We start from the raw sequence: 26,100 nt of genomic DNA, 5'->3' as shown, positions 1-26,100 counted from the left end.
GGCGCTTTGTTTGCTTTGCGCAGCCCGATCTTCTCCTCGACGAGCGACCACCTTCTATCCTCCGATACTATCCTCCCCCCTCCCTACGCATACCTGAACTCGCCAACACCTACAATATGATGAAAAGAGGCAGAGGTTCTCGCGGCCGCGCGAGCACCCGCAGTTCGACTAGTGATCGTGGGGGAATTCGCAAGCGGAGTACTGCCCCTCCAACAAAGATCGACCGGGATGGCGATTTGGCGATGGGTGCAGGCGCCGGCGCTATTCGCGGACAGAAAACTCGTGGAGGCCCTGGTCGACCTACCCCCTCCGGACGAGCACATGCTCTTGACAGGAGCATTAACCAGATCCAAAAGGCGCTCTCGACCTCGGGCGCCCAGGCGAACATCCGACAAGGCGGTCGCGGAGGACCGTCAGAGCAGGTCGCTGTCCGTGGGTGGAAGCAGAGCAAGGCCGCATCCAACCGCGACGGCGGCGTCGAAAGCCTCATCACCTTTCTCGAGAAGAAACTCACCTCACCCGATTCGAAATCTGGCCCCCGCGTAAAAATAAACAAGGTATGTGCAACACTACTGAACTGGCGGCCACCGACATGAACACAAATCACCAACGCCCACCTCTCCTCTCCGATATGTTCTCGTTTTCAAGGATGGTACCTCCAGAACGACGATCGGCGGATGCTCAGGCAGTATGGGCGTTATGTTTATTTGGATGGCTGCAGTTTTCAAGGTCCTTTACGCCTTGCTAACATTGATTAGTCGCGGGTTGAGGGCGACGCTCTGATAGTGTCCATCCGACCGGATTCACTAGAGAGGATGCTTCAGCTTAATGGTTTTTCTTTTGCAGGAGCGCCTCTTACCGTCGAGAAATTCGACCAGGCATCAGCTCCTTTGTTGAACTCCGTACCGACACAGAACGGTACCACGCCGTCCACCGCAGACACAAAAGCGAAGATGACAGCGATACTGGGAAAGCGATACTATCAAGATTCCAAACTGCTCGATCTGTCCAAGCTGGGTACCGATCCAGACTTGGTGGCTATGGGGATATTTGGCACGACTTCTACCGAATCGAAGTTCTTCCCTGCGCTCATGAAGGTCTGGGAGCTCAACTTTGATAATACTACCGCCCGACGTGAGGCGGTCGAAAGTGTCAGTCTCGCTGACAATCAACTCGCCAACATCACCGTCGTGACCACTCTTTCCCAAACCTTCCCCGACCTGAAAAATCTCGATCTCTCGAACAACAACTTCGCCGACGCTCAGGCGCTCATTGGATGGCGATGGAAATTCCGAAAGCTACAGTTCCTCGATCTCACGGGCAACCCTTTCAGTTCCGATCCCACCTTCAAGGATACTATGCTCAAGTGGTATCCAGAACTCAAGGTCCTGAACAACACTCAGGTTCGTACCGATGAAGAAATCGCTGCGCAAAAGAAAACGCCCATTCCTGTCCGAGCTCCTCATTTTCACGACGAAGGGCAAATCGCGGAGAACTTCATTCGCGCATTTTTTACCGGCTACGACGGCAATCGCGCGGATATCCTTAACGGCTTCTACGACACAAACTCCACTTTCTCACTCAATGTCAACACGTCCGCACCGAGGGCTTTACAAACTGAGCCCGCTCCTTGGGACCCATATCTCAAGAAGAGTCGGAACCTTCTCAAAATCAGCCATCTACCCGCGAGAATGTCTCGCACATATGCAGGCGTAGAAAAGATCCGGGAGTTATGGACGACGCTTCCGCCGACGAGACATCCCGACATTGTGGCGCAACCCGGCGAATGGCTTATTGAATGCTTCCCAATCCCTGGACTGCCTGATATGACGGGTCAAAGCTCGAGCGGCGTGGGTGGATTCCTTATTATGGTGCACGGGAAGTTTGAGGAGGACAATTCAGGGAAGGTTGAGACACGAAGTTTTGACCGCACATTTATTCTCGGACCGGGCAATGGCGTAGGCGGAATCAGAGTTATCAGCGACGTGCTATGTCTGCGAGCATATGGCGGTAATGAAGCATGGCAACTCGAACCCCAACCTGCTGCCGCTCCGCCAGCAATGGTCCCTACTTCAGCGACCGCGGCGAATCCAGCCGCGCCTGCAGGCTACGGTCTTCCAGCCCCCGGCAAACCCGATGCTCAGGTGCAACAAGAGCAGTTGGTGATGCAGCTGAGTGCCAAAACAATGATGACGCTACAATATTCGGAACTCGCACTTTCGGGCAACGGCTGGAATATGGAAGCTGCTCTGAAAAACTTTGAGGAACTCAAGGTAAGATCCCGCAATCGTGTTCTCGACACACAATGCTAACCATCTGGATAGACTCAAGGTCAGCTACCTCCCGAAGCTTTCCTTCCCGGAGCTACAGCATAGCTCTGTCCCGAACGACCAACACGCATTTTCTATAATCTGCTCAGTATTTGAGAGGAGGCGATCTAGGATGGTGCTGTTTTTCGCGATTTGATCTTATTCGGTGGATGCATGGCTTAGGCGAAATGGCTCAAGGATTATATTCGTTGCAATATCCCAATTTACTGTACTATAAAGACCACGAAGACACGTTATAGAGAAGAGCGAAAATCAACAGACCACATTGTTTCGCTCATTGACTGCAGTGTAGACCTCCTTATGTACTCCGTAGCGTTGGTACAACCTGACTTGGCGACGGGCGGGGAGATCACTTCCCAAAGCTGGAGTTCCCGCCAACTCTCCGCACCAGAAGTTCAGACCATCCGCATAGCTCCCTCTCCCGCGCAACTATTCTACGAAACGCGACAATACGGCGCATGTGTTCCGGCCGGGTCTGCAGCATGAGCCTTGCATCAATTCCCTAGAGCTAATGGAATGCCCGCTTCGACTGTCTCACCCAGCACCGGCCAGATGGCTTCCAACGGGGCCGCGCCCCTCGATCTCTTAGACGCAGGTAAGTCGGTGAAGTGAGACTGCGGTCATTACTAGCTATCTTGCTGATACACGATAATTTACCTAGCGGACTACGACCCGGTCAAGCACTTGAACGACATCTTCTCCCATCCCTCCACCCTCTCCTCCGTCTCCGATGTGTCCCAACGGCTACGTGATTACGAAACCGAGCTCGACACCGAGATCGGCGCGCTGGTAGAAGACCAGGTCATCTCCAATGCGGAAAGCGTCGAGCGCATCCAAGCCGCTAAGGCAGATCTGTCCGAGCTATTCAACAAGATCGACGATGTTCGCGACCGCGCGTCCAGGACGGAGCTCTCCATCACGGAAATGACGGCAGATATCAAGCAATTGGATAATGCGAAGAAGAACCTAACCCAGTCTATGACAGCACTCAAACGGCTTCAGATGTTGACGACAGCGTACGACCAACTACGTGTCCTCAGCCGGACGAGGCAGTACCGCGACTGCTCGCAGCTACTCCAGGCCGTGATCCAGCTCGTCGCGCACTTCAAATCATACCGGTCGATCGATCAGGTCGCTCTCCTGAGTCGAAATGTGGCGGATATACAACGGGATCTGCTGGAGCAAATATGCGAGGACTTTGAGCTGGCGTTTGCCAAGGGCGAGGTGGGCGCGAGGAAGACGGCGCTCGCGGAGGCATGCTCTGTCATGGATGCGCTTGGGGAGCATGCGAGGTCCAGGCTGATGAATTGGTACTGCAACTTCCAGCTACGCGAATACCGCCAGGTCTTCCGGAATAATGAAGAAGCGGGCTCTCTGGATAATATCTCGCGGAGGTATTCATGGTTTCGCCGAATCCTGCGGATCTACGATGAGGAGTACGCTCCCATTTTCCCTGCGTCGTGGAGAGTCGATGAGATACTGGCGAATGCGTTCTGCGAAGGGACAAGAGATGATTTCAAGGGGATTTTGTCTCGGTCCGTACGCAATGGCCAGACAATTGATGTGAACCTGTTGCTTTCGTGTCTACAGGAGACGCTGGACTTTGAGCATTCCCTTGAGCGACGCTTCACGCTTGATTCTCGGCCATCAACTGATACGTTTGCTTCGGCGGAAACACCAGTGTTCGGACAGGCTATTTCCGAGGCGTTTGAACCGTACCTCAGCGTATGGGTTAATGCCCAGGACAAGCAGCTAGCCGGCTTAATACCCAAATATCGCCAGCAGCCCGTCAAGCCGCCTGGAGAGGACTTTGACTCGAATATAGTCATCTCTTCTTCTATGGAACTCTTTACCTTCTACAGGCATGCTCTCCAGCAGTGCGCGAAGCTCTCCACGGGCGGAAGTCTCGCGGACCTGTCCAAAGTATTTGCGAAATACCTCGACCAGTACGCGCAGCAGGTATTACTGTACTACATCAGCGACCAGCCTACCGTTCACAGTCCGCTAGGAACGCCGACAACCGAGGACTATATTGCCGTGCTGAACACAGCGGATTACTGTTATACTACGTGTAATCAGTTGGAAGAGAAAATCAAGGGCCGCCTTGATAAGAACCTAAAGCAGAGTGTAGACCTACAAAGTCAAGCAGACTCGTTTATGGGTATAGCGTCTGCTGCCGTGCGAGGTCTTGTGCGCAAGGTCGAGACCGAGCTGGAGCCTTGCTGGCGAGAGATGCGCAACATGCCGTGGAACCGGCTGGAGGGGGTAAGCGATCAGAGCTCCTATGTCGGAGAGGTCTTGTCGAAAACCAACTCGAAGGCGTCAGAAATATTGCAATTGATCCATAAACAGCAGTACGCTAGGGCCTTCGCGGATCACATAGTGGAACTTGTATCGAATATCTTTCTGCAGAACATTTTCCAATGCAAGCCTGTTTCGGAGACAGGCGCAGAGCAGGTAAGCTCATTTTAGTCGCGTCGAGAGCCATTTCTAACACTCCGCAGATGCTCCTGGACACATATACCCTCAAAACAGGTCTATCCTCACTCTTACCCGCCCCTCCCCCGGCCGGCTTCGTCAAGCGCGTAAACAACAGCTTCGCAAAGATCGAAACCCTGCTCAAGACCCTCCAAGTCCAACCCTCTCCACCCGAAGCCCTCGTCCAAGCATACCTAATCCATATCGCGGACCGAAGCAACAACAACTTCCGCAAAATCCTCGACCTCAAAGGCATTCGCAGCCGCCAAGAGCAGAACCACCTCGTCGAACTCTTCCAGATACACCGCACCTCTGACCGATACGCGTCAAACATCCAGGAAACTAACCCTGTTCTGGCCGCGCTCCAGACAACCTCCGCTTCCTCCTCGGCCTCCGTCTCCCAAGGCCTCGGTCTTGGCACCCTGGGTACCACTGCCGCGGCATCGACTAGCCGCTTCGATGCGTCGCTACTAGGGTCCGCACTTATCTCCGCTGCGAAAGACGGTGTTGACAGGCTGGGTACGCCGATGGGTTCATCTACACCTGTGAACCCGAATGCCGGTGGGGCGGGTAGCTCATTGTCCGCTTCAACCACGCCCGTAACACCTGGACCAGCTGCGCCCAATCAGCAGGCCGGTGACATGGGTTCCAATTTGAACGAGAATCTCAAGAACCTCGGCAAGTTCTTTCGCAGGGATTTGGGGTTTGGGGGTAGGTTTGGTCGGGGTGGCGATGATGCTTGATGGATGTAGATCGACTTTTTCGTGTATAGTCTACGTTTCAGCGACGGCGGTCATGGATATATATGTTGTGATTATTGTGCCGCATACATATTTTGAGCATTTCTCTTCGTCAAGAATTATATGGCAGAACTATTCCTAAGGTTGTTGCCATCGATATTGACACTACATACATCATAATATATATAACGATCATCACATTAGTTCTATACATAATGTACTTTGAATCACCCCAGCAAGTCTATACCTTTATATATACAAGCACGCAACCAACAAAATTCAAACAATTCGCTCCACTCCCTTTCCATCTAAAACACAGTCGCCTCACCAGCCCACCCATGCTTCCTCAGATTCTCAAGCCCATAAAGAACCCCATTCAGCGCCTCCTTCTCCTTCTCCTCTGCACCTTCCGTCAAGCTTAATGATACCGTCCCCGTAGCGTTAATCGTGCCGATCATCTGATCCGCAACAGATTCCCACTCGGTCGTGCCCTGCTTCAGCTGGAATGTCTCGAGGAGGGTTGTCGACGTCGCAGAGCGCCATTCTTGCGTCGACCCTGGGGTCCGGATGCAGTCTACAGAGACGAGAACTGTGCTTGCGTGGACTTCGATGTCGAGGATGTTGCCTGATGTCTCGATTGGCGTGTGGGGCGTCATGGAGCCGTTGGGGTGTAGTGTGAAGGGGAGGAGGGTTGGGTTGCTGATTTAGTGAGCTTGCTGTGTTGAATTAAGTATAGAATGGAGAGTGCTTACCCTTCGAGAGCAACAAGGATGATACGCTGTGAGTCCGCGCCAAGCGTTGCCGCCCAGATGCCGCGCACGGCGATCTCTTTGGGCTTGCCTTCGGCTTCGGATCCTTGTTCTTGTTGCACAAGAGCCACGGTATGAAGGAGCTCGCCGGCCGCCCAGTTCCAGACGAAAAGGTGCGGGTCTCCGCCGCCTGAGATGAGGAGCTCCGGCGCCCACTCCGGGACACAGAGTCTCGAGACAAATGCTTTATGACCGAAACATTGGGCCTCGATGACATGTGCCTGGGGACGGCCGCGCGAGACACGGATGTGCTCGTCTTTATCTGCGCTGAGGATGTAGTTTCTCCTCTTGGTAGACGACGGGTCTGGGGACGGTAAGGAGGCGAATGCTACATCTGTGAGGAGGGAGACGTGGCCCAGGAGCAGGTCGTGGTCGAAGACGGGCTTCTCGGACTCTTTCTTCTGCTCCTGCTGCTTGCTCTTCATTTTGATTTGCATCTCGAGCGATTTGAGGTTTCGCTCGGTATGCACGGTGAGATTTGTTGCTGCGATTGCTGTGGATCGCTGCGCTGGTGTTTTTGGCGCTGCGCGAGGCTCAGTGCTTGTGAGTAGTGGCATGGAGTAGACGTCTCCGAACTTGTCGCCTGTTAGGATGTCGTTGTTCTCCATGAATGTGATGGCGCTGGGCCGCTTGGGCATTGGTCTGATGCTTGTTAGTCGCTGCCATCGGCATCGCGGACAAGTCTACTTGAACATACCTTTCGCTTAGTTGATGGAATGAGCCATCCTCTTCAATCTGGAAGACGCGGATGCATTTGTCCTCGCCCGTGAGCGCAAGGAGATATTCCCCATCCGGGGTAGATGTCAAGATGGGGATGCTGGTCCAAGCAGGGGTCTTCTTTGCAGACGCATCGCCATCTTTCTTTGCTTCAGCCGGATCAACCTTCCTCTTCTTCCCCGGTGGGCCTTCAGTTTCCGGGTTAGATCCAGCGCCGTTGACATCGGGAATGGCCATGTCCGCACCGTCTTGCGGCCAGGAAGACAGGCGCTGTCCGGACTCCGCGGCGTACGAGAAGAGCTTTGCGCCGGCGGATGCTACGAGCACATTTCTAGTTTCGCCGTTCTTTTTCTTGACGAAGTGTATGCATTGGAATGGGTGTTGAAAGTTTTGCGCCATGGTGTATAGTTGGCGCAGGGCAGTATATTGCCCTAGGATCGTTTGACAAAGACAGCTACCCGGCAGCAACGCAACTGAATATGGCCTCCGATCCAATCAAGCAGGATGCGACAATCGATAAATGCTGATATCAGTCAGCTCTCCATGGCCATGCGTATCCGCTCAAGTTCTACGGCGGAGCCTGGGCGGGGCGCACGTGACAGTCGGCTAGCGAGCGGAAAGCCACAACAAAATCGGCGACGCACAAATTTCTAAGCTCCAATCGTCCCGAACGACAACAAACCACATCCACAAATTTTCCCTTGCCCTTAAACATCCTATCTTCAGTGAAATAAGGAGAAATGGGGGGCAAGTCAGCTACCAAGGCCGCTTACTTCGAGAAGCTGAAGAACCTGCTCGATGAGTACAGCACTGTGTTCATCGTCGGTGTCGACAATGTCAGCTCTCAGCAGATGCACGAGATCCGTATCGCCCTCCGTGGCGAGGGTGTTGTTCTGATGGGAAAGAACACCATGGTAAGCTCGGAGCGCTCTGCGATGCTTTGCGACAGCAATTGACCCAATTTTCTCTATAGGTTCGTCGTGCCCTCAAGGGTTTCATCAACGACAACCCCGAGTACGAGCGTCTGCTTCCTCACGTTAAGGGTGCGTACAAGACCAATCGAGTGGGCGGACGAGATAGCTGATGATAAACAGGCAACGTTGGTTTCATCTTCACCAACGGCGACCTTAAGGAGACCAAGGAGAAGATCCTTGCCAACCGTGTCGCTGCCCCCGCCCGTGCTGGTGCCGTCGCTCCCGCCGATGTCTGGATTCCTGCTGGTAACACCGGTATGGAACCCGGTAAGACCTCTTTCTTCCAGGCTCTCGGTGTCCCCACCAAGATTGCTCGTGGTACCATTGAAATCACCACCGATCTCAAGCTCGTTGAGGAGGGTAACAAGGTCGGTCCTTCCGAGGCCACCCTGCTCAACATGCTTAACATCTCCCCCTTCACCTACGGTATGACCATCCAGCAGGTCTACCAGGACGGCCAGACCTTCAGCGTCGAGGTCCTCGACATCACCGAGGAGCAGCTCCTGAAGGCCTTCTCCAGCGCCATCAACACCATTACCACCATCTCTCTCGCTGCCAACTACCCCACCCTTCCTTCCGTCATCCACTCCGTCATCAACGGATACAAGAAGGTTCTGGCTGTTGCTGTTGAGACTGACTACAGCTGGCCCGAGATTGAGGAGCTCAAGGACCGTATCGCCAACCCTGATGCTTACGCCGCCGCTGCTCCCGCCGCTGCCGCTGCTACCTCTGACGCCCCTGCTGCTGCTGCGGCTGCTCCTGAAGAGGAGGAGGAGGCTTCTGACGAGGACATGGGCTTCGGTCTTTTCGACTAAGCGTCTCGCGTTTATGCACGAGATACGACTGCCATGTATTAGATACTGTTTATGACCGATCATGAGATTGGGTAAATGAAGAATGATACTGGTACACATTAACTCCTAGTAAGATATGAACGTAGCCACGTTTCATATCCTACGGAGTCATCCAGGTACGTTGCATCTCTCCTTACCCCTATGCACTCTTTACTACCTGTTCCTGGCGGAGGATGATACCATTTTTAACTCGTAACACCATCCGGTGTCATGAAGATTAAAAACGCAACAACAAACACTCTAATTTTTTGCTGACGCCTCAATCTTCTCAAATTTGCTTCTCACTCATGTCCTGTTTCTTCATTTGCTAACAGTTGACATAGGCTCTTTACGCTGTAAACATCAGCTTCGGACAAAGTTTCGACCTGTAGACAGTCGAGAGCTTCGGCTTGGCTTTATATTAGTTTAGACTTCTTCGAGCTAATCGTCTGTGACGTTCCGGGAACGGACGCGGCGCTGAGGACCGCGGAAGATAAAAATCCAATCAAATGATCATTTTGAATATTCTCTTATTCTTTCCCCCTCTTCTAGACCTTCTCTTGTAAGATGAATCATGCAAATGAACTATGAAATTAGACGCGGCGCGGATCGCGGGGCAGACGGCCCGAGGCACCCAGCAAGAATATCGTCGGAGACCTGCTACCAAGTTCCTCCCCCACTTACAACCACTTCTACCCCTCCAAAATGACCCAATTCGCCCCGTTGAAGAATGATTTACTGCTGAGGGCTGCCAGGGGTAATATTCTCGGTCCCTCGTCTCTCGACGTATCTCAGTCTAACAGTGTCCAGGCGAGAAGGTGCACCGCCCGCCAATATGGGTCATGCGACAGGGTATGGGTTCTTTTCACCTTCCAATCCGCCAGCTGTCGCTTTAATTTTCTCAATCGGCAATCTCCATATAGCACGATGAGCTAACTGTCACGTCTCCAATAGCCGGCCGCTACCTCCCTGAGTACCATGAAGCCAAGGGCAACCGCGACTTTTTCGAATGCTGCCGCAACCCCGAAATCGCCTCCGAGATCACCATCCAACCCGTCGACAGGTACGATGGCCTCATCGATGCCGCAATTATCTTCTCCGATATCCTCGTCATCCCACAAGCGATGGGTATGACCGTTGAGATGGTCGACAAGAAGGGACCCCATTTCCCCCAGCCCCTCCGCTCCCCCACCGACGGACAATATGAGAAGGTCATGGCGCGTGATGTGGACGTCAAGGCCGAGCTGGACTACGTGTACAAGGCGATCACGCTCACGCGAACAAAGCTGAACGGACGCGTTCCGCTGATTGGGTTCTGTGGCGCCCCGTGGACGCTGCTTTGCTACATGGTCGAGGGCGGTGGCAGCAAGATGTTCATCCAGAGCAAGACGTGGGTTTACAAGTACCCCAGGGAGTCGCAGGCGCTGCTGCAGAAGATCGCCGAGATCTGTGTTGAGTACCTGGCGCTCCAGGTTGCTGCCGGCGCCCAGCTTGTTCAGGTCTTCGACTCGTGGGCTGGGGAGCTGTCGCCCGCGTCGTTCAAGGGCTTCTCGCTGCCGTATCTGAGACACATCTCGGCGAATCTGCCGCGGAGGCTGAAGGAGATGGGACTCGAGCCCGTGCCGATGACGGTTTTCGCCAAAGGCGCGTGGTATGCTCTTGAGGATCTCTGCGAGTCGGGATACAATGTCGTTGGGTTGGACTGGTTGCATGACCCGGCTGAGGCTTTCAAGATCGCCAACGGGCGGGTTACGATTCAGGGCAATGCGGACCCTGGTGTTCTCTATGGAGGCCGTGAGGCTATTACGCAGGCTGTCGAGACCATGGTTGCTGGGTTTAAGAAGGGCAAACAAGGCTGGATTGCCAATTTGGGTCATGGTATGTACTCTCATTCCTCATGTTATGCAAATGCTAATTCTTCAGGCGTAACTCCATTTGTCAAACCGGATGATCTCAAGTTCTACTTCGAGGAGATTCACCGTCTGACAGCCGACTAAGCGGGCAGTGATGTATCGACCGCATTCACTTTAAGAATAGCTGATCTATTCGCCAATATCCTCGTTCCTGTGTTGTCATAGTCAGCAAAAGTTCGCCACATCGAGGGCCGTATAAGAACAAGAAAGAAATAACCTACCAGAGCTCAGGCTTCTCCTTGATAAACTTCTCCATCATCTGCTTGCACTCCTCATCATCCAAAACGACCAGCTCCTTTCCGCGGCTCTTCAGATATTCCTCTCCACCCATGAAGTTCTTGTTCTCCCCAATAACAACCCGCTTGATCTTGTACAGGATGCACGCGCCAGTGCACATATCGCAAGGTGACAGCGTCGTGTACATTGTAGCACCCTCGTACGCAGAAGCAGGCAGACGACCGGAATTCTCGAGCGCGGACATCTCAGCCTGTTTACATTAGCCACCCTTGTGATCTGGTAGGTAGAGATCTGAAAGACGAACATGAAGCGTTGCACTGCCGTTCTGCACCCGCATGTTATGTCCCCGTCCGAGAATGGTTCCGTCCTTGCCTACCAAGGCCGCACCAATAGGCACGCCACCCTCGGCAGCGCCCTTCTTGGCCTCCTCGACGGCGGCGATGAATCCGGGGTCTGTGTTCATTGTGAGTGCGGGGTTTGACCGAGCGAGATGTAGAGATGCGTAGAGATAAGAGCTTCTGTCTTGCAGAAAATATCGATATCAGCGCGGCGCGTGTGTGGTTGGTTGCCGCTCTGGCTCTAGTTTGACCCGCATTTTGAGCTCCACGTTGGAGATATCGAGATTGTACGGAGCAGATAGAGGCTATATTGGAAAGGCCAAGGCATTGGAGCTTCTCGGTCGAGATGTACAACCTGAGGGATGACTTTATGGTGGGTTACAGGTCAAAAGTAAAATATCCTGTGTCTTATGATGCAGACAGATTTGTGGCTATTCCGATGGCATCAGCCACCCCTCCTCGATTATCCTTATCGATAAGGCTGGGAATCCTTGCAAGTCCGAAGATTGTCGCCGCCTCAGCGCTGAGGCAAAAGCCAGTGCCACTGGTTGGATTAAAAATCTCTTGCTTAGAATCTGACAACGGAAACACAAAGATACCAAAAATACTTTCTTGGACGCAAGACATCAAGCGGACAAAGCCCCATCATGTACTTGTATTACGGAAGCTGATGGAAGAAGGCGCAGGAAGCCGATGGAAGAGCGTCGAAGAGCATCGAATCCGCTTGGCACGAAATTCAGTGGGCAGCCTGAGCGGTCGAAACAACGAGAACCTCAGTACAAAGATAGAAATCCTACCGTGGTCTGTAAGACGCTGGTTCAAGCTGGATCTAAAAATTCATTTCAATTTGCCTTAGAAAGACCCTTTGATCGAGAGATCCATACCCTCTGCGCCTGTCCAGATTAATCCCGTTGCTGGGTCGTATCTCCGGTATTCACGATACTTCACTCTTGATAAGATACACCGACAAAAGAGTCCGCTGGTGCCTGGTCCTGGTATCAAATACGGAAGCTTACGCAGCAATCTTACCAGCCTTTGCCATCCCCGTCTTTCTCTCACAGCGTTCGGTCCAATTCTTCAAGCCCGGCCGCCTTCCACACTCATCCTTTTAAACCCTCCCCTTCAGCCTCTCAAATCTCCCCTCCACATTCCAAGCTTCTCGCCGACGTCTCTCCTACGTCTTCCTTCCCCTCTTGCGTCCGGCGACTACATTTCTCCTCGACTCCCATCCTCCCGGGCCTGCTTTCCGTTCAAAAGTTCTCGTGTTTATTTGGAACCTCGTCCTACCCCTCGCGAGCTCCCTACACCTTTTTTCCGAGTCACCTTGGATTTAGACCACATTCACAATGGTTAAGGATACGAAGTTCTACGACATCCTCGGGGTAAGTAGCTCTGCTGCGTTCTCTGCCAGCTAGCAGCGACAGCGACACTAACGGCGACTGTTCCAGGTTGACCCGTCAGCCTCCGACGCCCAGCTGCGAAGCGCTTACAAGAAGGGTGCCCTCAAGTACCACCCTGGTAAGTCACCATGAGACGAAAGGGAAAGAAAGCGATCGGTGTTCTAATCCGACTTCTCTAGACAAGAACCCCAACAACCCCGAGGCCGCCGAAACGTTCAAGGAAATGTCTAAAGCCTACGAAGTCCTTTCCGATTCACAGAAGCGCAGCGTCTACGACCAGCTCGGTGAGGAGGGTCTCGAGGGCGGTGGTGGTGCCGGTGGCATGGGCGCGGAGGACCTCTTCGCCCAGTTCTTCGGCGGCGGCGGCGGCGGCTTCGGCGGCATGTTCGGCGGTGGCATGCGGGACCAGGGCCCCAAGAAGGCTCGCACCATCCACCACGTCCACAAGGTCAACCTGGAAGACATTTACCGCGGCAAGGTCTCCAAGCTCGCTCTCCAGAAGTCCGTCATCTGTTCCACTTGCGATGGCCGCGGTGGTAAGGAGGGCGCCGTCAAGTCGTGTACCGGCTGTAACGGTTCGGGTATGAAGACCATGATGCGCCAGATGGGCCCCATGATCCAGCGCTTCCAGACCGTCTGCCCTGACTGTAACGGTGAGGGAGAGAACATCCGTGAGAAGGACCGCTGCCGCAACTGTCACGGTAAGAAGACTGTTGTCGAGCGCAAGGTCCTTCACGTCCACGTCGACCGTGGCGTCAAGAACGGACACAAGATCGAGTTCCGCGGCGAGGGTGACCAGCTCCCTGGTGTCATGCCTGGAGATGTCGTTTTCGAGATTGAGCAGAAGCCTCACCCCAGGTTCCAGCGCAAGGACGACGACCTCTTCTACCACGCCGAGATCGACCTTCTTACTGCCCTTGCTGGTGGTACCATTAACATCGAGCACCTTGACGAGCGGTGGTTGTCTGTGACGATCGCCCCCGGCGAGGTTATTACTCCCGGTATGTTTGAGTTATCTGCGGAGAAAAGTGGACTGAAAGCTAACCCGCTCGCAGGTGTCATCAAGGTCATCAAGGGCCAGGGTATGCCCTCGTTCCGCCACCACGACCACGGCAACCTCTACATCCAGTTCGACGTCAAGTTCCCCGAGAAGGACGAGCTCAAAAACCTCGAGCTCTTGGAGCAGGTCCTGCCTCCCCGAGCGGAGACGAACAAGGCTCCTGCTGATGCCATGGTGGAAGATTTCGAGCTGGAGGAGGTCGACAGCAACGAGCGCTCGCAAGCGCGTGCTCACGGCGCGGCCGGTATGGACGAGGATGACGATGATGTTCCCCCTGGAGCTGAGCGGGTGCAGTGTGCTTCTCAGTAAACTAAGCGGGAGGTGTTATGATTGGGTGTGGCAGGGCCTCATGAACTTCGCTTATGATACCATGTTGAAGATTAGCCCTGGGCACTGCTCTGTTCTGCTTTGATTTTCGACGACTTGCTTTGCGATGGCGTTTGCACCGAAGATTCGGCTGATTGATGACTGAAGATTCTTTTTCTCTTTTTTCTTTCCTCACCTTTTCCTGCGGCATCCCATCTATCCGCATCATTTGATTCTATACATAATCTCCTTCCGTTTCTCCTTTTTCTTAGGCGGGATCTATTCGTGTTAGTGGGATTAAGGGATGCGATTCGCGCTCGCACTTTGCGCGGCTGCAGGTGAGGGTAGTTGTTCTTGGGGTGGGTACCAACATTATAGACTCGCATGAACTTGGTTATGATTTCTTCACGATACTTCATGTCTGTATGTGTAGTTTTGCGTTCGACTTGAGTTTCGTGTAGGGGTAGCGGGGAGATACGGAGTTATATATGGCTATCCTAATGAGGACCCTGGCGGCCAGGAGGCAACATGGTCCTTTGTTCCAGACTTCAAGGTATGCCTATATATACATCAAGGTACCCCGGCACTGGCCAGTGCTAAATGGCTCAATAGGTCCCTCGGTCTCCCACAGAAGTTGAGCCTCAACCTCCATTAAGGTATCCAGTCCGACTTGCTGCTTTTCGCTCTCGAAGCACAACAACTCCCATGTCCCAAGATCATCTCAGTTAGCTACACTGTCCAGTCACTGGCCGATCGCTCACAGCCTCTCTGACGAAACCAATTATATCCCGGACTACCCGAGCCGCCGGCCAACCCAGTTCTGATATCAGTCCTTGAACATCTTGGGTATTGGATCAATTGGGAAAGACGCTCGCTTGGGGTACGTAGTACGTACCTAATCTGAAATGCGTACAAGGCGAGATATCAATGTCGAATTCCTACCTCGTTTCATCAGCATCAGCATCTGCATTGACATTGCACTGGCTACTGGAACCATAGCACTATTATATCGACTCACCTCATCTAGCGCCATATCTAACTCAACCATGTCCAGCGAGCGCGCGCCTAGATTCTCCAGTAGCTAGGCGTTGTCTCGGACCTGTCAAGTCCGAATTAGCTGGGCAGGACGTGGGACGTAGAATGGATGCGATCCCTAGAGACATGCGTACCTCCCCGATTGGCACGTTGAGGACGCGCGAGATGGTGAGTTGCACGCGCGTGGGGACGGTTAGGATTGGTTTTTCCGTTGTGCTGGGCTTGGAACATGGACTGCGGTGGTAAGTGCGGTTGGGATGAGAAGCAGGTCAGTTCGGTTCTGGAGAACATAGGGAGATCTATGCTGGCGACTAAGTGGGTAGTAACGTCGCTGCGTAATGAGCTGATGACATGGGCGTTGGTGATGCGCGATGCATTTTCCTCGTGCTGAGCTGATGAAGAGATAGGGCTATCCCGGCTGATGAACCTGGAAGGAGGAAGAGGACCGAGCGAGGCCAGTGCGTGTCAACTGTCTAAGTACTGAGGACACATTCTCCTATGCAACGTTTGACATCTGTTACCGTGAGGCACGCACGGAGCAAAGCGGTCGAGAACGTATGACAGCGAGCATCGGATACCGGTGCCTTTCATGCACCTTACACTAAAGTTTTGCTTCGAAGGACTCTGCAACCGGGATACTGAATCGATTGGCTGCAATGCAAGCGTGAAATACCAAGGCATTTTCGGAAGGCGAGGATGGAACTCATCACGCTCCGAGAGCTTCAGCTTCTGTTCCAGGCTACCGAATCTCTGGTTGTATGTCCTGGAAGACTCTAGGGGATTTGATGAATCTCTTTAACGGGACTTACGGGAAGCACCAACTCGTCACTGTTAGGACCAGTCATCGCTAGAACGATATGGACCTGGGAGCAACACAACTAGATAGGAAGGGGTACATCGTTTCCAGCAAAGCGTTATGCCGAAAGGCCCTACATTTATATACCCAGAGGGAGTGAAGGCTACATTGCTCCGAGCGGGGACCAAACTCAGGCCTTGTCATGTACTTAGGTATTTGCCCTCCCTTTGAGAGGTGCTAGCTCGATGATACACACGGGAAGGGTGCGTTGAAATGGCGTCCGTTCTAGGCACAACGAGAGACTGGGCATCTTATACTTCTCGAGGATGGTTTCGTGATAAGATATTAGGGCTACGCGGGGCTCTGCGAGACACGGAAGCAGTCCGTACCGAATCATGAAGATCTAGTGCTGCAGCGAAATAAACTCCTACCTCAAGGATAGAATGGCCCACTCGGCATTCGGCAAAGATAGTTCCTGCGGTACACCTGCGCCCCGACGATGATAGCATGCTCCTCCGCGTTTCCAGCCCATTCCCCGGTTTGCCGTGCCCTCGGAGTGCTGCGCGACTGAGGATCGGACTTTCGGGATATCAGGAAGTGGCTCGATGGGCATATGCTTAACGCGGAACTCTGAGATACAAACATCTGGTGTACCTGTTTCGAGGTTTCGTCCTACTTCCATGATTGAATTCGGAATCGCCTTGGTCTCTCGGGGCCTTGATGAGATCATGGCTTTGCTGCTCAGGTTTCTTCGTCTCAGCAAAGCTAGGATAGCATAGGCAGGCGTCGACTCTTGCTGCGAGCCTTCATACGAGGCAGAAGCTGCAGCCTCGCGCTACTTTTGGTGCAAGAGGTAAGATCGTGGCGCTCGACAGCCTGGACTTTTGTGCGTCTTTTATACTGACTCCGGACAAGAAGGAAACGCGGCTCTCCTCCTTTCTGGATCTGGCACTCAGTGCTCTGGTACACGACACCTGATGCATAGAATCACGCGGGACAATTCGTCTCTTCATGGTCAGAATTCTGGTCACCATCATTCTCCTCCTTGAGTCTACTTCGCTTGATTTGCTACAAGAACCGTCCATACGCGTCCGACTCTTTGAGATCCAACAAGGGCATCAAGAGGCACGATGCTGAAAGTTCGATCGACTCGGGGATCGGATTTCGATGAGCCTCACGCGCTGAGGGTATTCGAGCTTGAATCAGAAACTTGAAGAAGGTTCCATTCGTGCCACGCGAATTGTGGACAATACGGATCAGATGGAAAGAGCCTTTCCTGCTTGAGAAGGTCGATCTGAAGGGGTTGCAATCAAAGTCTCTTCCCCCGATCTCTGCGAGCCAGGCGTGATTATTCGCAATTGAGTTTTAAGCCGCTGCATACGGCTATATAATCGCGCCTGGCTAGTGATAGATACTTGCCAAATTGTGCCCGTCGCTATTTTCCAGCACCTCCTGGTTTCGGGTGCATAAATTGACAGAGAAAGTCTCAAGTGGTTAGCGCAGTGGCATACTCTTGCCCTCAGGAACCTTTCACAAGCTTAGCCCTAAGCGCAGAGGCCCTACTCGCTCTGTGTGACTCTGAAAAGATGAACCTTTCGCATCTGCATTCATCCACGGAAGCAGCCGGCCTACTCCAGCCTAGCAGAGCCAGAGCACGAAGAGCCCTTGAACAAGTTGCATTTGCCATCAAATTTGGTGCCAGAAGAGACGATATACATCTGGCAAGGGTCTCTTAGACGGTAAGCGCTCGGGCTTACATGAAGCCAGTCGCGGACGAGGCGGAGGGTGGAACGGGATGCAGACAGTCCTTGGCCAGAGCGTTTTCGACGACGCTGCTGGTGGGGAGGGTCCTCCCGCGCCACTGGGGCGACCTCTAGCACCGCAAGCTGGGCGTTCACTCGCCTTTGCCGTCCGAGTCCAATGTGGCTCTATCGGAGTCGGTCGTGCATGTCCCTGCCCTATATCTAGAACCGCGAATGATGGTGAGGGTTGCTCGATTGAAGGCGAAGCGCATCGGTAGAAGTAGATCCTGGATCTAGGACCTTGTTTGAAGAAGTCTTGGGGCCAAGATCTGAAGAAACATGGCGCAGACCATGAGGGCCGGAAGCCCAGAGCAGTGCATGCGATATGGCATCTCCGACGAGCAAGAGTGTATTTGCTGAGACAAGCGAAGGGGGTTGGCGAAGTAGTGGTTACCGTAAATGTAGGGTAGATGGGTTGATGCCTATAGTTCCGCTATGGGAGCAATGTAACTCCTTGAAATATGGGAAGATACAAAATATACCTTGGTATGTATGCATGAGACACAGAGTTTTCTAATCGAAGGCGTCCATTAGTAGGTCAACCTAGTACACGGTTATATATTTTTCGCGGCGGGAAGCGACACAACGCCCCCTCCGCTGACACGACCGTGGCCCCATGGATACTCACGTACATAGCCTGTCGGTCATAGCCTGCTAAAAACCGCTCACTGCGATATCAAGAGAGCCGGTCTTTATTAACATACTAGGAGTACTTTTTATTTTGCATACTTAGGGCTCCGGTCGGTAACCCATGTTGCGCACCGCGCTACGGAGTACACCAGACACTGAGACCGCCGAATCCACCAGAGAACGTCGATCTGCGTAAACAGAACTCTAACAAAACCGATAAAAACCATGTATATGAATTACAAAAAGATGCCAACCGCTCTGGAAATGCGTCGGACACGTAGATGCCGCAAAAAAACAAAAAGAAAAGCCGAACGGGGGGGTCGAACCCCCAACCTTGAGATTAAGAGTCTCACGCTCTGCCGATTGAGCTAGCCCGGCTGTGATTGGATGAAGGACTGATTATTAGTTGGTCTTATGAGAGAGAGACCAATAAAGGGGAGCAGAGCTAGGTCGACCATGAGCCTTGAGGAAGTTGCCCGCCATGCTGGGTTGGCGACAGTGGGAGTACCTAGGACCTATAGATATGCGAGGGATGACTAGCACGGTCTAAGCAAAAAGATAATGCAGATTTGTACTCTCTCTAAGGAGTCGAGAGTCGAGAGTCACACTGAGTTGAAAACGAGGCCTGGGCCAGGACAAAATATGTATCGGCATGCCGCAAGGGGTTGTCCATGTAATGTCACCGTTACCGTGTCACAATGTCACAACAAAGGTAAGACTAGGAACTCGAGTCAAAACGTGTGCAAGATCAGTCCCCATGTGGAATCGGGATTCACTGTAGCACTGGGGGAGGGGTTGGACGCAAGGGGCAAGTCGCGCGGCTCTGAGTTGGAAATCAGTAGGGACTCGGTTGTAGATTCCCTCAATGATTCCCGCAGTAGGCGCTACAAAGCAGTATCGATGAAGGACGTCCTGTGCAAGCACTGCTACTGGTTAGTCGGCTACTCCGTTAGAGAGAAAATCAGCGCCTTCAGCTGAACAGTCGGCCGACTATTTGGAACAACCAGCGCATATTGGAGCGAGCCGCCACAACCAGATGGCGACATTGGTTGCAGCGCCGATTGAGGGAGATGCACCGAGCAGAACAAAAGCCACGGGCACGCGATCACTAATGGAAACTCTGCTGAGCAAGTGAAGCGAGGGGGGTATCCATCCAGATCGCAGAATAAGCGAGTCTAGAGTCTAGACGATCAGGGGCGGCGAAACGCACGCGCAACAAAGCAGCTGCAGCAGCTGCACCTCAAGAGGCAAGCCAATACGAAGGACAACGGAGCCCAAATACGAGGTTTGTCGGCAGTCATCAGAATAAGCGTCGGCTTGGGATGCCAATGTGCTCGTCCTGCTTGTTGGGATGTCAAGCTTGCTCCAAGGGATCCTGATGGTGCAGTGGCGGGCGGGCAGCGATGGCTCATCAGCGGCTAAAATGGCGACATTAAGGTTAATCGTGAGGGCGAATCCTTCCAGAAGCCCGGCGGCCAGTGAGTGCCAAAGAGGGTTGTCAGCCCCGGCGTTGTGTCGTGGGGTGGGCGGTGGTTAGATTGGATGCCGTGAGCACCGTGTGACTCCGCGGACATGGGTTGATGGTGTTTGTGTCTGGTGAGGCTCATGATAGGCTGCGATGGCGAGTGCAGGGACAAGGGGTTCATCGTACGCTGTGCTGGTGATAGCGGGTCCGTCCATGGACTTTGGTAGCTGTCATACCTGTCATACACGCGGTGCATCGCTGGAATTTTTCTGGAATGCGAATATCACGGCGATGATCCAGCTGTTCCTGACGTTCATTTCTGTGTCGGACTTCGTGGATAAGCGGTTTGGTGGGTTTGGATGCAGGTTAATGATGACGCGATTTTACTGTTGATGAGGTGACCGGATGGTGGGGAGCCAGGGTTCTTGATTCCTGCAGGCGCATCTTGGCTGCAATCTGGATATCAGGCTGGCGGCACCCACCTTGTTGCAGAGTCCAGAGTCCAGACATCTCCGATGCATTTCCGATACAAAGACGATAGGAGTGTTTCAAGGGGTTGAGTCGTCGTTGATGTCGTCGTAATTGATGCCGACAACGGTAAGGCGCTGCCAAGAGGCTAGATGAGTCAGCGGCACTATGCACGAACTACTCTGGAGTACCTCTACCACTCTGTCTCTACATACAGTCTGTTACTGCGGAGTATTTGATACTGTTTTCTTATATAAACCGTCAACATATCTATTGACAATCGCATTCCGTACACTGTCTGCCCAGCTATGTCATGCTTATCCCGAGGATTACCCACACGTGGAGACTGAGCTTTCACCATCTGGCCGAACGATGGCGTGTTCTCCCGCTCTTCCTATTGGCTGCTTTTTCTCCAGTCTTCTCTGATTGGCGGGTTTCTTGTCCCTGCACGGCGGTCGGCAACGGCAGTATCAGCCTCTATCAACTTTTCTTTCTCTGCCTTTTCACCAAAGCTTGTTGGTTTTCGATCGGAGTCATCGGGATTTATCAATTCTATCGCATGAGATCATCCACCGGCATCAGAAATCTGCCCCGGAGGACAGTTCCTGGCCAGATTCTGGTCCAGCGACAGCGCAACCATGGAAGTTCAGAGCTTCCAGACCAAGCGGCGAAAAGCCCACTCCACGAGCGGATGGGCCCTATTACGCCAGCGCCCTCGACAAGCTTAAACGCCCGCTGTCCACTGCCGATGCTCGCTTGCTGACCGCTGACGATCCTGCTGGCCTCTGCTTGTCTTCCCTCTTCGGGCTTGCTTTTTCTGCTGCGTGGCGCGGGCCCTGTGTGACGATTCAGCGGGCCTTTTGCTCTCGTGCAGCCCCCACCGTCAACCCGTCTCGTCTCGCGAGATCGCCTCAGAGCCTAAAATAATACATAAAACTTTCCCCCAGGCTTCACCTCGCCTGCTGTTTTTCTTTTTCCTCCATCGGTTGCTGTCGACTCATCTCCAGCTTCCCCTCGGCCCTGATTTCCTCGTCGGCCCTCTCTCGCCTCGCCTTGCCGTCTCTCAAACGTGCCCGGTGCATTCTTCCCACCCTATACGCTCCTCTAGAGTTCGCGCTATACCTTGTATACCCTTGGCTTTACGAGTTCCGTGGGGGACCCTTATTCGCATTTACATCTCTCAATCACGACATCCTTGGTCCGTCTTGGTTCATTTAAAAGCTTGCCTCCTCATCCTTCAGACATGGCTAGCAAGTTCGCTTAAATCTCTGATTTATCCGACCCTCATCGACTCTGTCTTATCTGCGATTCACCATCTGGTTGCATTTTGTCGTCAGACCCCGGTGGTCTACGAACTAGGGCTCGTGTCCGCCCCGACTTTATATACTTCCGCCCTCTCCCCCATCTTCTCTCACCACACACACCATGCCTAGCGAACTCGCCACGAAGCTCGGCCACGGCGCGGCCAAGGTCTTGCGACTGAAGCTGCCCGAGAAGCAACAACACGATGCCGTCACCCGCGGCGAGTCGACCTTCTCAGTCGGCACCTTTGACACTTACTCCTATGTCGAGCCTGAGCCCACTGCGGCTGAATGGTTCGCCGAAATTACACCTTCATGGAGAGACGTCGGCCTTTACTTCTACAGACTTTTTCCCTTCCTATCGTGGATTACTCGGTATAACCGAACGTGGCTTATCGGAGATCTCGTCGCCGGTATCACTGTTGGAGCTGTCGTCGTTCCTCAGGGAATGGCTTACGCCCAGCTTGCGCAGCTGGACGTAGAGTACGGTTTGTACTCGTCCTTTATGGGAGTGCTGATATACTGGTTTTTCGCAACGTCAAAAGACATTACCATTGGTGTACGTATCTTTAATCCTTTCTGATTGCAGTCTTAACAAAGTAACAGCCCGTTGCCGTCATGTCTACTCTGGTTGGAAACATCGTCACCGGCGCCCAGGAAACCCATCCTGAACTCGAAGGGCACGTTATCGCGTCATGCTTAGCGATCATTTGCGGTGGAATTGTCTGCTTTATGGGTCTTGCTCGTCTCGGATTCATTGTCGACTTCATCCCCCTCCCGGCCATCACAGCCTTCATGACAGGCTCCGCGATCAACATCTGTTCCGGACAGGTTTCCACCATGCTCGGCGAGTCCGGCGTCAATACTCGAGGCGCTACCTACAGGACCATCATCGATACTCTCAAGCAACTTCCAACGTCCACGCTTGATGCTGCCATGGGTGTTACCGCCTGCGCCATGCTGTACATCATCCGATTTGGCTGCAACTATGCTGCCAAAAAACAGCCGCAACGTGCCAAGATGTGGTTCTTCGTCTCTACCCTGCGCACTGTATTTGTGATCCTCTTCTACACCATGATCAGCGCCGCGACCAACCTCCACCGCAAAGACAACCCTGCCTTCAAGGTGCTTGGACACGTTCCTCGAGGTTTCCAGCACGCCGCCGTTCCTACCGTCAACGCGGAAATCATCAAAACGTTTGCCAGCGAACTGCCCGCCGCCGTTATCGTCCTTCTCATCGAGCACATTGCCATCTCCAAGTCCTTCGGACGTGTCAACAACTACACCATCGACCCGTCTCAGGAACTGGTCGCCATCGGTGTCAGCAACCTGCTCGGCCCGTTCCTCGGCGGCTATCCGGCCACCGGTTCCTTCTCTCGTACCGCGATCAAGTCCAAGGCAGGTGTTCGAACTCCGCTGGCCGGTGTCATCACTGCCGTTGTCGTCCTTCTTGCCATCTACGCTCTGCCCGCGCTCTTCTGGTATATTCCCAAGGCTTCCTTGGCGGGTGTCATCATCCACGCTGTCGGCGACTTGATCACCCCACCGGATGTTGTCTACCAGTTCTATCGCGTTTCGCCGTTTGACTGTGTGATCTTCTTCATTGGTGTTATTGTCACCGTCTTTACCACAATCGAAATCGGCGTCTACTGCACAGTCTGCATTTCCGTTGCAGTGCTCTTGTTCCGCGTGGCCAAAGCCCGCGGCGAGTTCCTCGGCCGCGTTACCATCCACTCCGTCGTCGGCGACCACGTCCTGGAGGAGGCCAAGCCAGCTCTTGGCGACGTCGACCGCACCCGCTCCATCTTCCTCCCTATCAACCACACCGACGGCTCCAACCCCGAAGTCGAGATCGAGCAGCCCTTCCCCGGCATCTTTATCTACCGCTTCTCCGAAGGGTTCAACTACCCGAATGCCAACCACTACACCGACTACCTTGTCGACACCATCTTCAAGCAAACCCGCCGAACCAACCCCTTCACCTACAGCAACCCTGGCGACCGCCCGTGGAACAACCCCGGCCCTCGCAAGGGCAAGCAGGAGGAAGACCGATCTCACCTGCCGACCCTCCGTGCAGTCATCCTCGACTTCTCCTCCGTCAACAACGTCGACGTCACCTCGGTGCAGAACCTGATCGACGTTCGCAACCAACTCGACATTTACGCCTCCCCGCGCACGGTACAATGGCACTTCGCCCACGTCAAGAACCGCTGGACCAAGCGCGCCCTCGCCGCCGCCGGCTTTGGCTACCCCACCCCTGCCTCCGACGACGGCTTCCACCGCTGGAAGCCCATCTTCAGCGTCACCGAAATCGAGGGACATGCCTCCGCCGCCGCACATGCCGAGATCGTCGCCAACGAGAACACCCGCCACGCCGGCGATCTCGAGAGCGGCCTTAAGCGCCCATCGCACGCTACCGAGCGCGAGACCCACGGCATCGAGGAGGAGTCCAACTCGAGCATCGGCGACGACGACAAGCTGCAGCGCGATCTGAAGGACAGCAAGGCGTACCGCAACCGGCGCAAGATGGCCATGGTGCAGGGCGTCAACCTGCCGTTCTTCCACATCGACATCACGAGTGCGCTGGAGAGCGCTCTGGCCAACTCGCCGGAAGAGGAGCCTGTCGAGGTGTCGAGTGCGTGATGCGATGCGTGACGATTTGCGATTTGCTCCCTGGATGGAGATGATTTTATATTCCCCTCATGTTCGTGTTGTCCTTGTGCTTTGAGCGAGTGACTGTTCGATGTTTGATATACCTATTTAACTTAATCTTCATTTCACCTTGATTGAACCTGATCCTGATTGATTTGTATCACCGTCGCTACGTATACCCATGAGCTGCTGAACCTTGTATGTCCTGTATATAGACCTCGGATAGACTGATGCAATGCAATCCAATGCATCCCTTCAACTCCTTCACCTTTCAACTCTCCCTTCAACTTGCTGAAACAAACCATGTGCGTCATGATATAAACATCGGATAGATCGATGCAATGCCATCCAATGCATCCCTTCACCTTCAGCTCGAACCTACTCAAAACAAACCATGCATAACTACCCACAGAACTATACATGTGCATCTACACATCCATGCATAAATACGGAGTACCTTACCTAATAACTCAATCCAACACGGCCTAGTCCGGCTAGTCCGACTAGTCCGGCTTGGCTACATAATGCCAAGCCACCTGGGCAGGCAACATTATGCAGCCAAGCCAGCCAAGCCAGAGTCAGCCCTGACTGGAGTGGCTGGGCCCCTACAACTACAACTACAACTACTACTAATACAAGTAACTACTACTGTCAAGAGTTAGATAATCATGTAAGCATTTCCATTATCGTAGACCCGACGCTTGTTGGTCCTTGGATACCGCTGATGGTGCGTCGGTCATCACCGCAATCGGGCATTTGTCGGGATTCATCGGGTATGAGTTGTCGTCTTTGCGTTGGAGTGTTATGTCGAAGTGTCGAATTGGTGTGTAAAGGGGAAAGAAGAGAAGATGGAGGTTGGTGACTAAAAACTGGATTATATAGGTTGGGGAATTAAGGTTCTGAGTCATTGACTTCTTCGGATTGATTCTGGGTATGACAAAGTGTGCTTAGATACCATTGTACCAGAGTGTTCTCTGCGAGATAGGTGAGATAGGTTTGTCATCGTGGCTGACCCTACACTGTTCTGTACCTGTCTTGATGGAAGTGGAAGGTAAAAGTTCCCATTCATAAAGACAGCCTCGGATTGTTTCTGGGAATGGCAAATCCTGCTTAGATACCATACCTAGGTAGTACCAGAGGGCTCCTCGTGAGAGAGCCTTAAGGAGAGATGATTAGTGGTTGTAAGCGTACCCTAGGTAGTTGGCTCTGCATATTTCTATACGCGCCTTGATGGAAGTGGAAGTAGAAGGACGTATACTCTCATCTTCGGGGTGTCTATGGTATGGCAAGCATACCTATCTAGGTATGGTACTAATAGCTACCAGAGGGTTCCCTGTGAAACTCGACTCTGTGAGACTCGAAAGGGGGAGAGGTTTGTAAACGTAGTTGATTCTACGCCTTTCTATATCTGTCTTGATGGGAGTAGAAGAACCTTGATTAGTGAAAAACCTGGAAAAGTCGGACATGAAGACCGAACTTGAATATCCGGGCAACAATGCACCTAGAGCCAGGAAGATGCATTGTATGAAAAGTAGAACTGGGGATGTAGCTCACGCAAAAACAGGAGCAGGAGTATCTTCGCCAATGATTTCTACAGCTCATATCTGTCATTATCACCGGGATTAGCCGTTGACTGGGTTACCTTCGTCGTCTTCATCTTCATCATCATCCTCGTCGCTATCTCGTCTTTTCGGTTTTCCTGCTGTCAGTGTTTTATTCGGCTGACATTCTTTCTCTAAGAACTGGATCGTCGTTCTCGTCGTCTTCAGCTTCCTCGTCGGTCTCAACTCTCCTCTACATCATCGAGGTTGTAATC

The 26,100-nt window shown here is 53.1% G+C and overlaps 9 protein-coding genes and 1 non-coding gene across 10 annotated transcripts; 7 read left to right on the top strand and 3 right to left on the bottom strand.

Annotated features, from left to right (window-relative positions):
* Positions 1 to 116: 116 nt before the first annotated feature.
* BDW74DRAFT_180824 (mRNA export factor mexA) lies at positions 117 to 2,375 on the top strand (the record flags this gene model as incomplete). Its single annotated transcript, XM_073729834.1, has 3 exons — positions 117 to 557; positions 759 to 2,273; positions 2,325 to 2,375. 3 exons carry the CDS (start codon positions 117 to 119, stop codon positions 2,373 to 2,375), a joined length of 2,007 nt encoding a protein of 668 aa, XP_073581050.1.
* A 471-nt stretch (positions 2,376 to 2,846) lies between these two features.
* On the top strand, positions 2,847 to 5,551 carry BDW74DRAFT_180823 (putative GARP complex subunit Vps53; the record flags this gene model as incomplete). Its single annotated transcript, XM_073729833.1, has 3 exons — positions 2,847 to 2,925; positions 2,992 to 4,787; positions 4,835 to 5,551. 3 exons carry the CDS (start codon positions 2,847 to 2,849, stop codon positions 5,549 to 5,551), a joined length of 2,592 nt encoding a protein of 863 aa, XP_073581049.1.
* Positions 5,552 to 5,637: 86 nt separating this feature from the next.
* Positions 5,638 to 7,586, bottom strand: trm82 (putative tRNA methyltransferase). Its single transcript, XM_073725304.1, has 3 exons — positions 7,055 to 7,586; positions 6,301 to 6,999; positions 5,638 to 6,247 (listed from the first exon to the last, which is right to left on the bottom strand). Exons 1-3 carry the CDS (start codon positions 7,471 to 7,473, stop codon positions 5,857 to 5,859), a joined length of 1,509 nt encoding a protein of 502 aa, XP_073581048.1. The 5' UTR covers positions 7,474 to 7,586; the 3' UTR covers positions 5,638 to 5,856.
* Positions 7,587 to 7,721: 135 nt separating this feature from the next.
* BDW74DRAFT_158360 (60S ribosomal protein uL10) lies at positions 7,722 to 9,414 on the top strand. Its single transcript, XM_073725303.1, has 3 exons — positions 7,722 to 7,988; positions 8,048 to 8,117; positions 8,169 to 9,414. The coding sequence occupies exons 1-3, from the start codon at positions 7,815 to 7,817 to the stop codon at positions 8,861 to 8,863; spliced, it is 939 nt and encodes a 312-aa protein (XP_073581047.1). The 5' UTR covers positions 7,722 to 7,814; the 3' UTR covers positions 8,864 to 9,414.
* A 168-nt stretch (positions 9,415 to 9,582) lies between these two features.
* BDW74DRAFT_62864 (uroporphyrinogen decarboxylase HEM12) lies at positions 9,583 to 10,945 on the top strand. Its single transcript, XM_073733326.1, has 4 exons — positions 9,583 to 9,638; positions 9,692 to 9,733; positions 9,836 to 10,759; positions 10,805 to 10,945. The coding sequence occupies exons 1-4, from the start codon at positions 9,587 to 9,589 to the stop codon at positions 10,876 to 10,878; spliced, it is 1,092 nt and encodes a 363-aa protein (XP_073581046.1). The 5' UTR covers positions 9,583 to 9,586; the 3' UTR covers positions 10,879 to 10,945.
* BDW74DRAFT_180819 (cytosine deaminase) lies at positions 10,924 to 11,494 on the bottom strand (the record flags this gene model as incomplete). Its single annotated transcript, XM_073729832.1, has 3 exons — positions 10,924 to 10,945; positions 11,016 to 11,281; positions 11,336 to 11,494. The coding sequence occupies 3 exons, from the start codon at positions 11,492 to 11,494 to the stop codon at positions 10,924 to 10,926; spliced, it is 447 nt and encodes a 148-aa protein (XP_073581045.1).
* A 715-nt stretch (positions 11,495 to 12,209) lies between these two features.
* On the top strand, positions 12,210 to 14,537 carry BDW74DRAFT_158353 (type I HSP40 co-chaperone YDJ1). The gene is made up of 4 exons (XM_073725302.1): positions 12,210 to 12,751; positions 12,818 to 12,887; positions 12,949 to 13,770; positions 13,825 to 14,537. Exons 1-4 carry the CDS (start codon positions 12,716 to 12,718, stop codon positions 14,136 to 14,138), a joined length of 1,242 nt encoding a protein of 413 aa, XP_073581044.1. The 5' UTR covers positions 12,210 to 12,715; the 3' UTR covers positions 14,139 to 14,537.
* Positions 14,538 to 18,703: 4,166 nt separating this feature from the next.
* On the bottom strand, positions 18,704 to 18,776 carry BDW74DRAFT_t160. The gene has a single exon. It is a non-coding gene; the product is annotated as a tRNA-Lys (tRNA).
* A 1,828-nt stretch (positions 18,777 to 20,604) lies between these two features.
* BDW74DRAFT_158347 (uncharacterized protein) lies at positions 20,605 to 21,261 on the top strand. Its single transcript, XM_073725301.1, has one exon. The coding sequence runs from the start codon at positions 20,645 to 20,647 to the stop codon at positions 21,092 to 21,094; it is 450 nt and encodes a 149-aa protein (XP_073581043.1). The 5' UTR covers positions 20,605 to 20,644; the 3' UTR covers positions 21,095 to 21,261.
* A 111-nt stretch (positions 21,262 to 21,372) lies between these two features.
* Positions 21,373 to 24,543, top strand: BDW74DRAFT_158346 (SLC26/SulP family anion transporter). The gene is made up of 2 exons (XM_073725300.1): positions 21,373 to 22,191; positions 22,239 to 24,543. The coding sequence occupies exons 1-2, from the start codon at positions 21,757 to 21,759 to the stop codon at positions 24,273 to 24,275; spliced, it is 2,472 nt and encodes an 823-aa protein (XP_073581042.1). The 5' UTR covers positions 21,373 to 21,756; the 3' UTR covers positions 24,276 to 24,543.
* The last annotated feature ends 1,557 nt before the right edge of the window (positions 24,544 to 26,100 follow it).

The sequence above is a fragment of the Aspergillus multicolor genome (genome assembly GCF_047715735.1).
Source record: "Aspergillus multicolor strain CBS 133.54 unplaced genomic scaffold BDW74scaffold_24, whole genome shotgun sequence".
NCBI lineage: Eukaryota > Fungi > Ascomycota > Eurotiomycetes > Eurotiales > Aspergillaceae > Aspergillus > Aspergillus multicolor.
The sequence above is the reverse complement of the archived record's forward strand: the minus strand, read 5'-3'. Positions and strand labels throughout refer to the sequence as shown.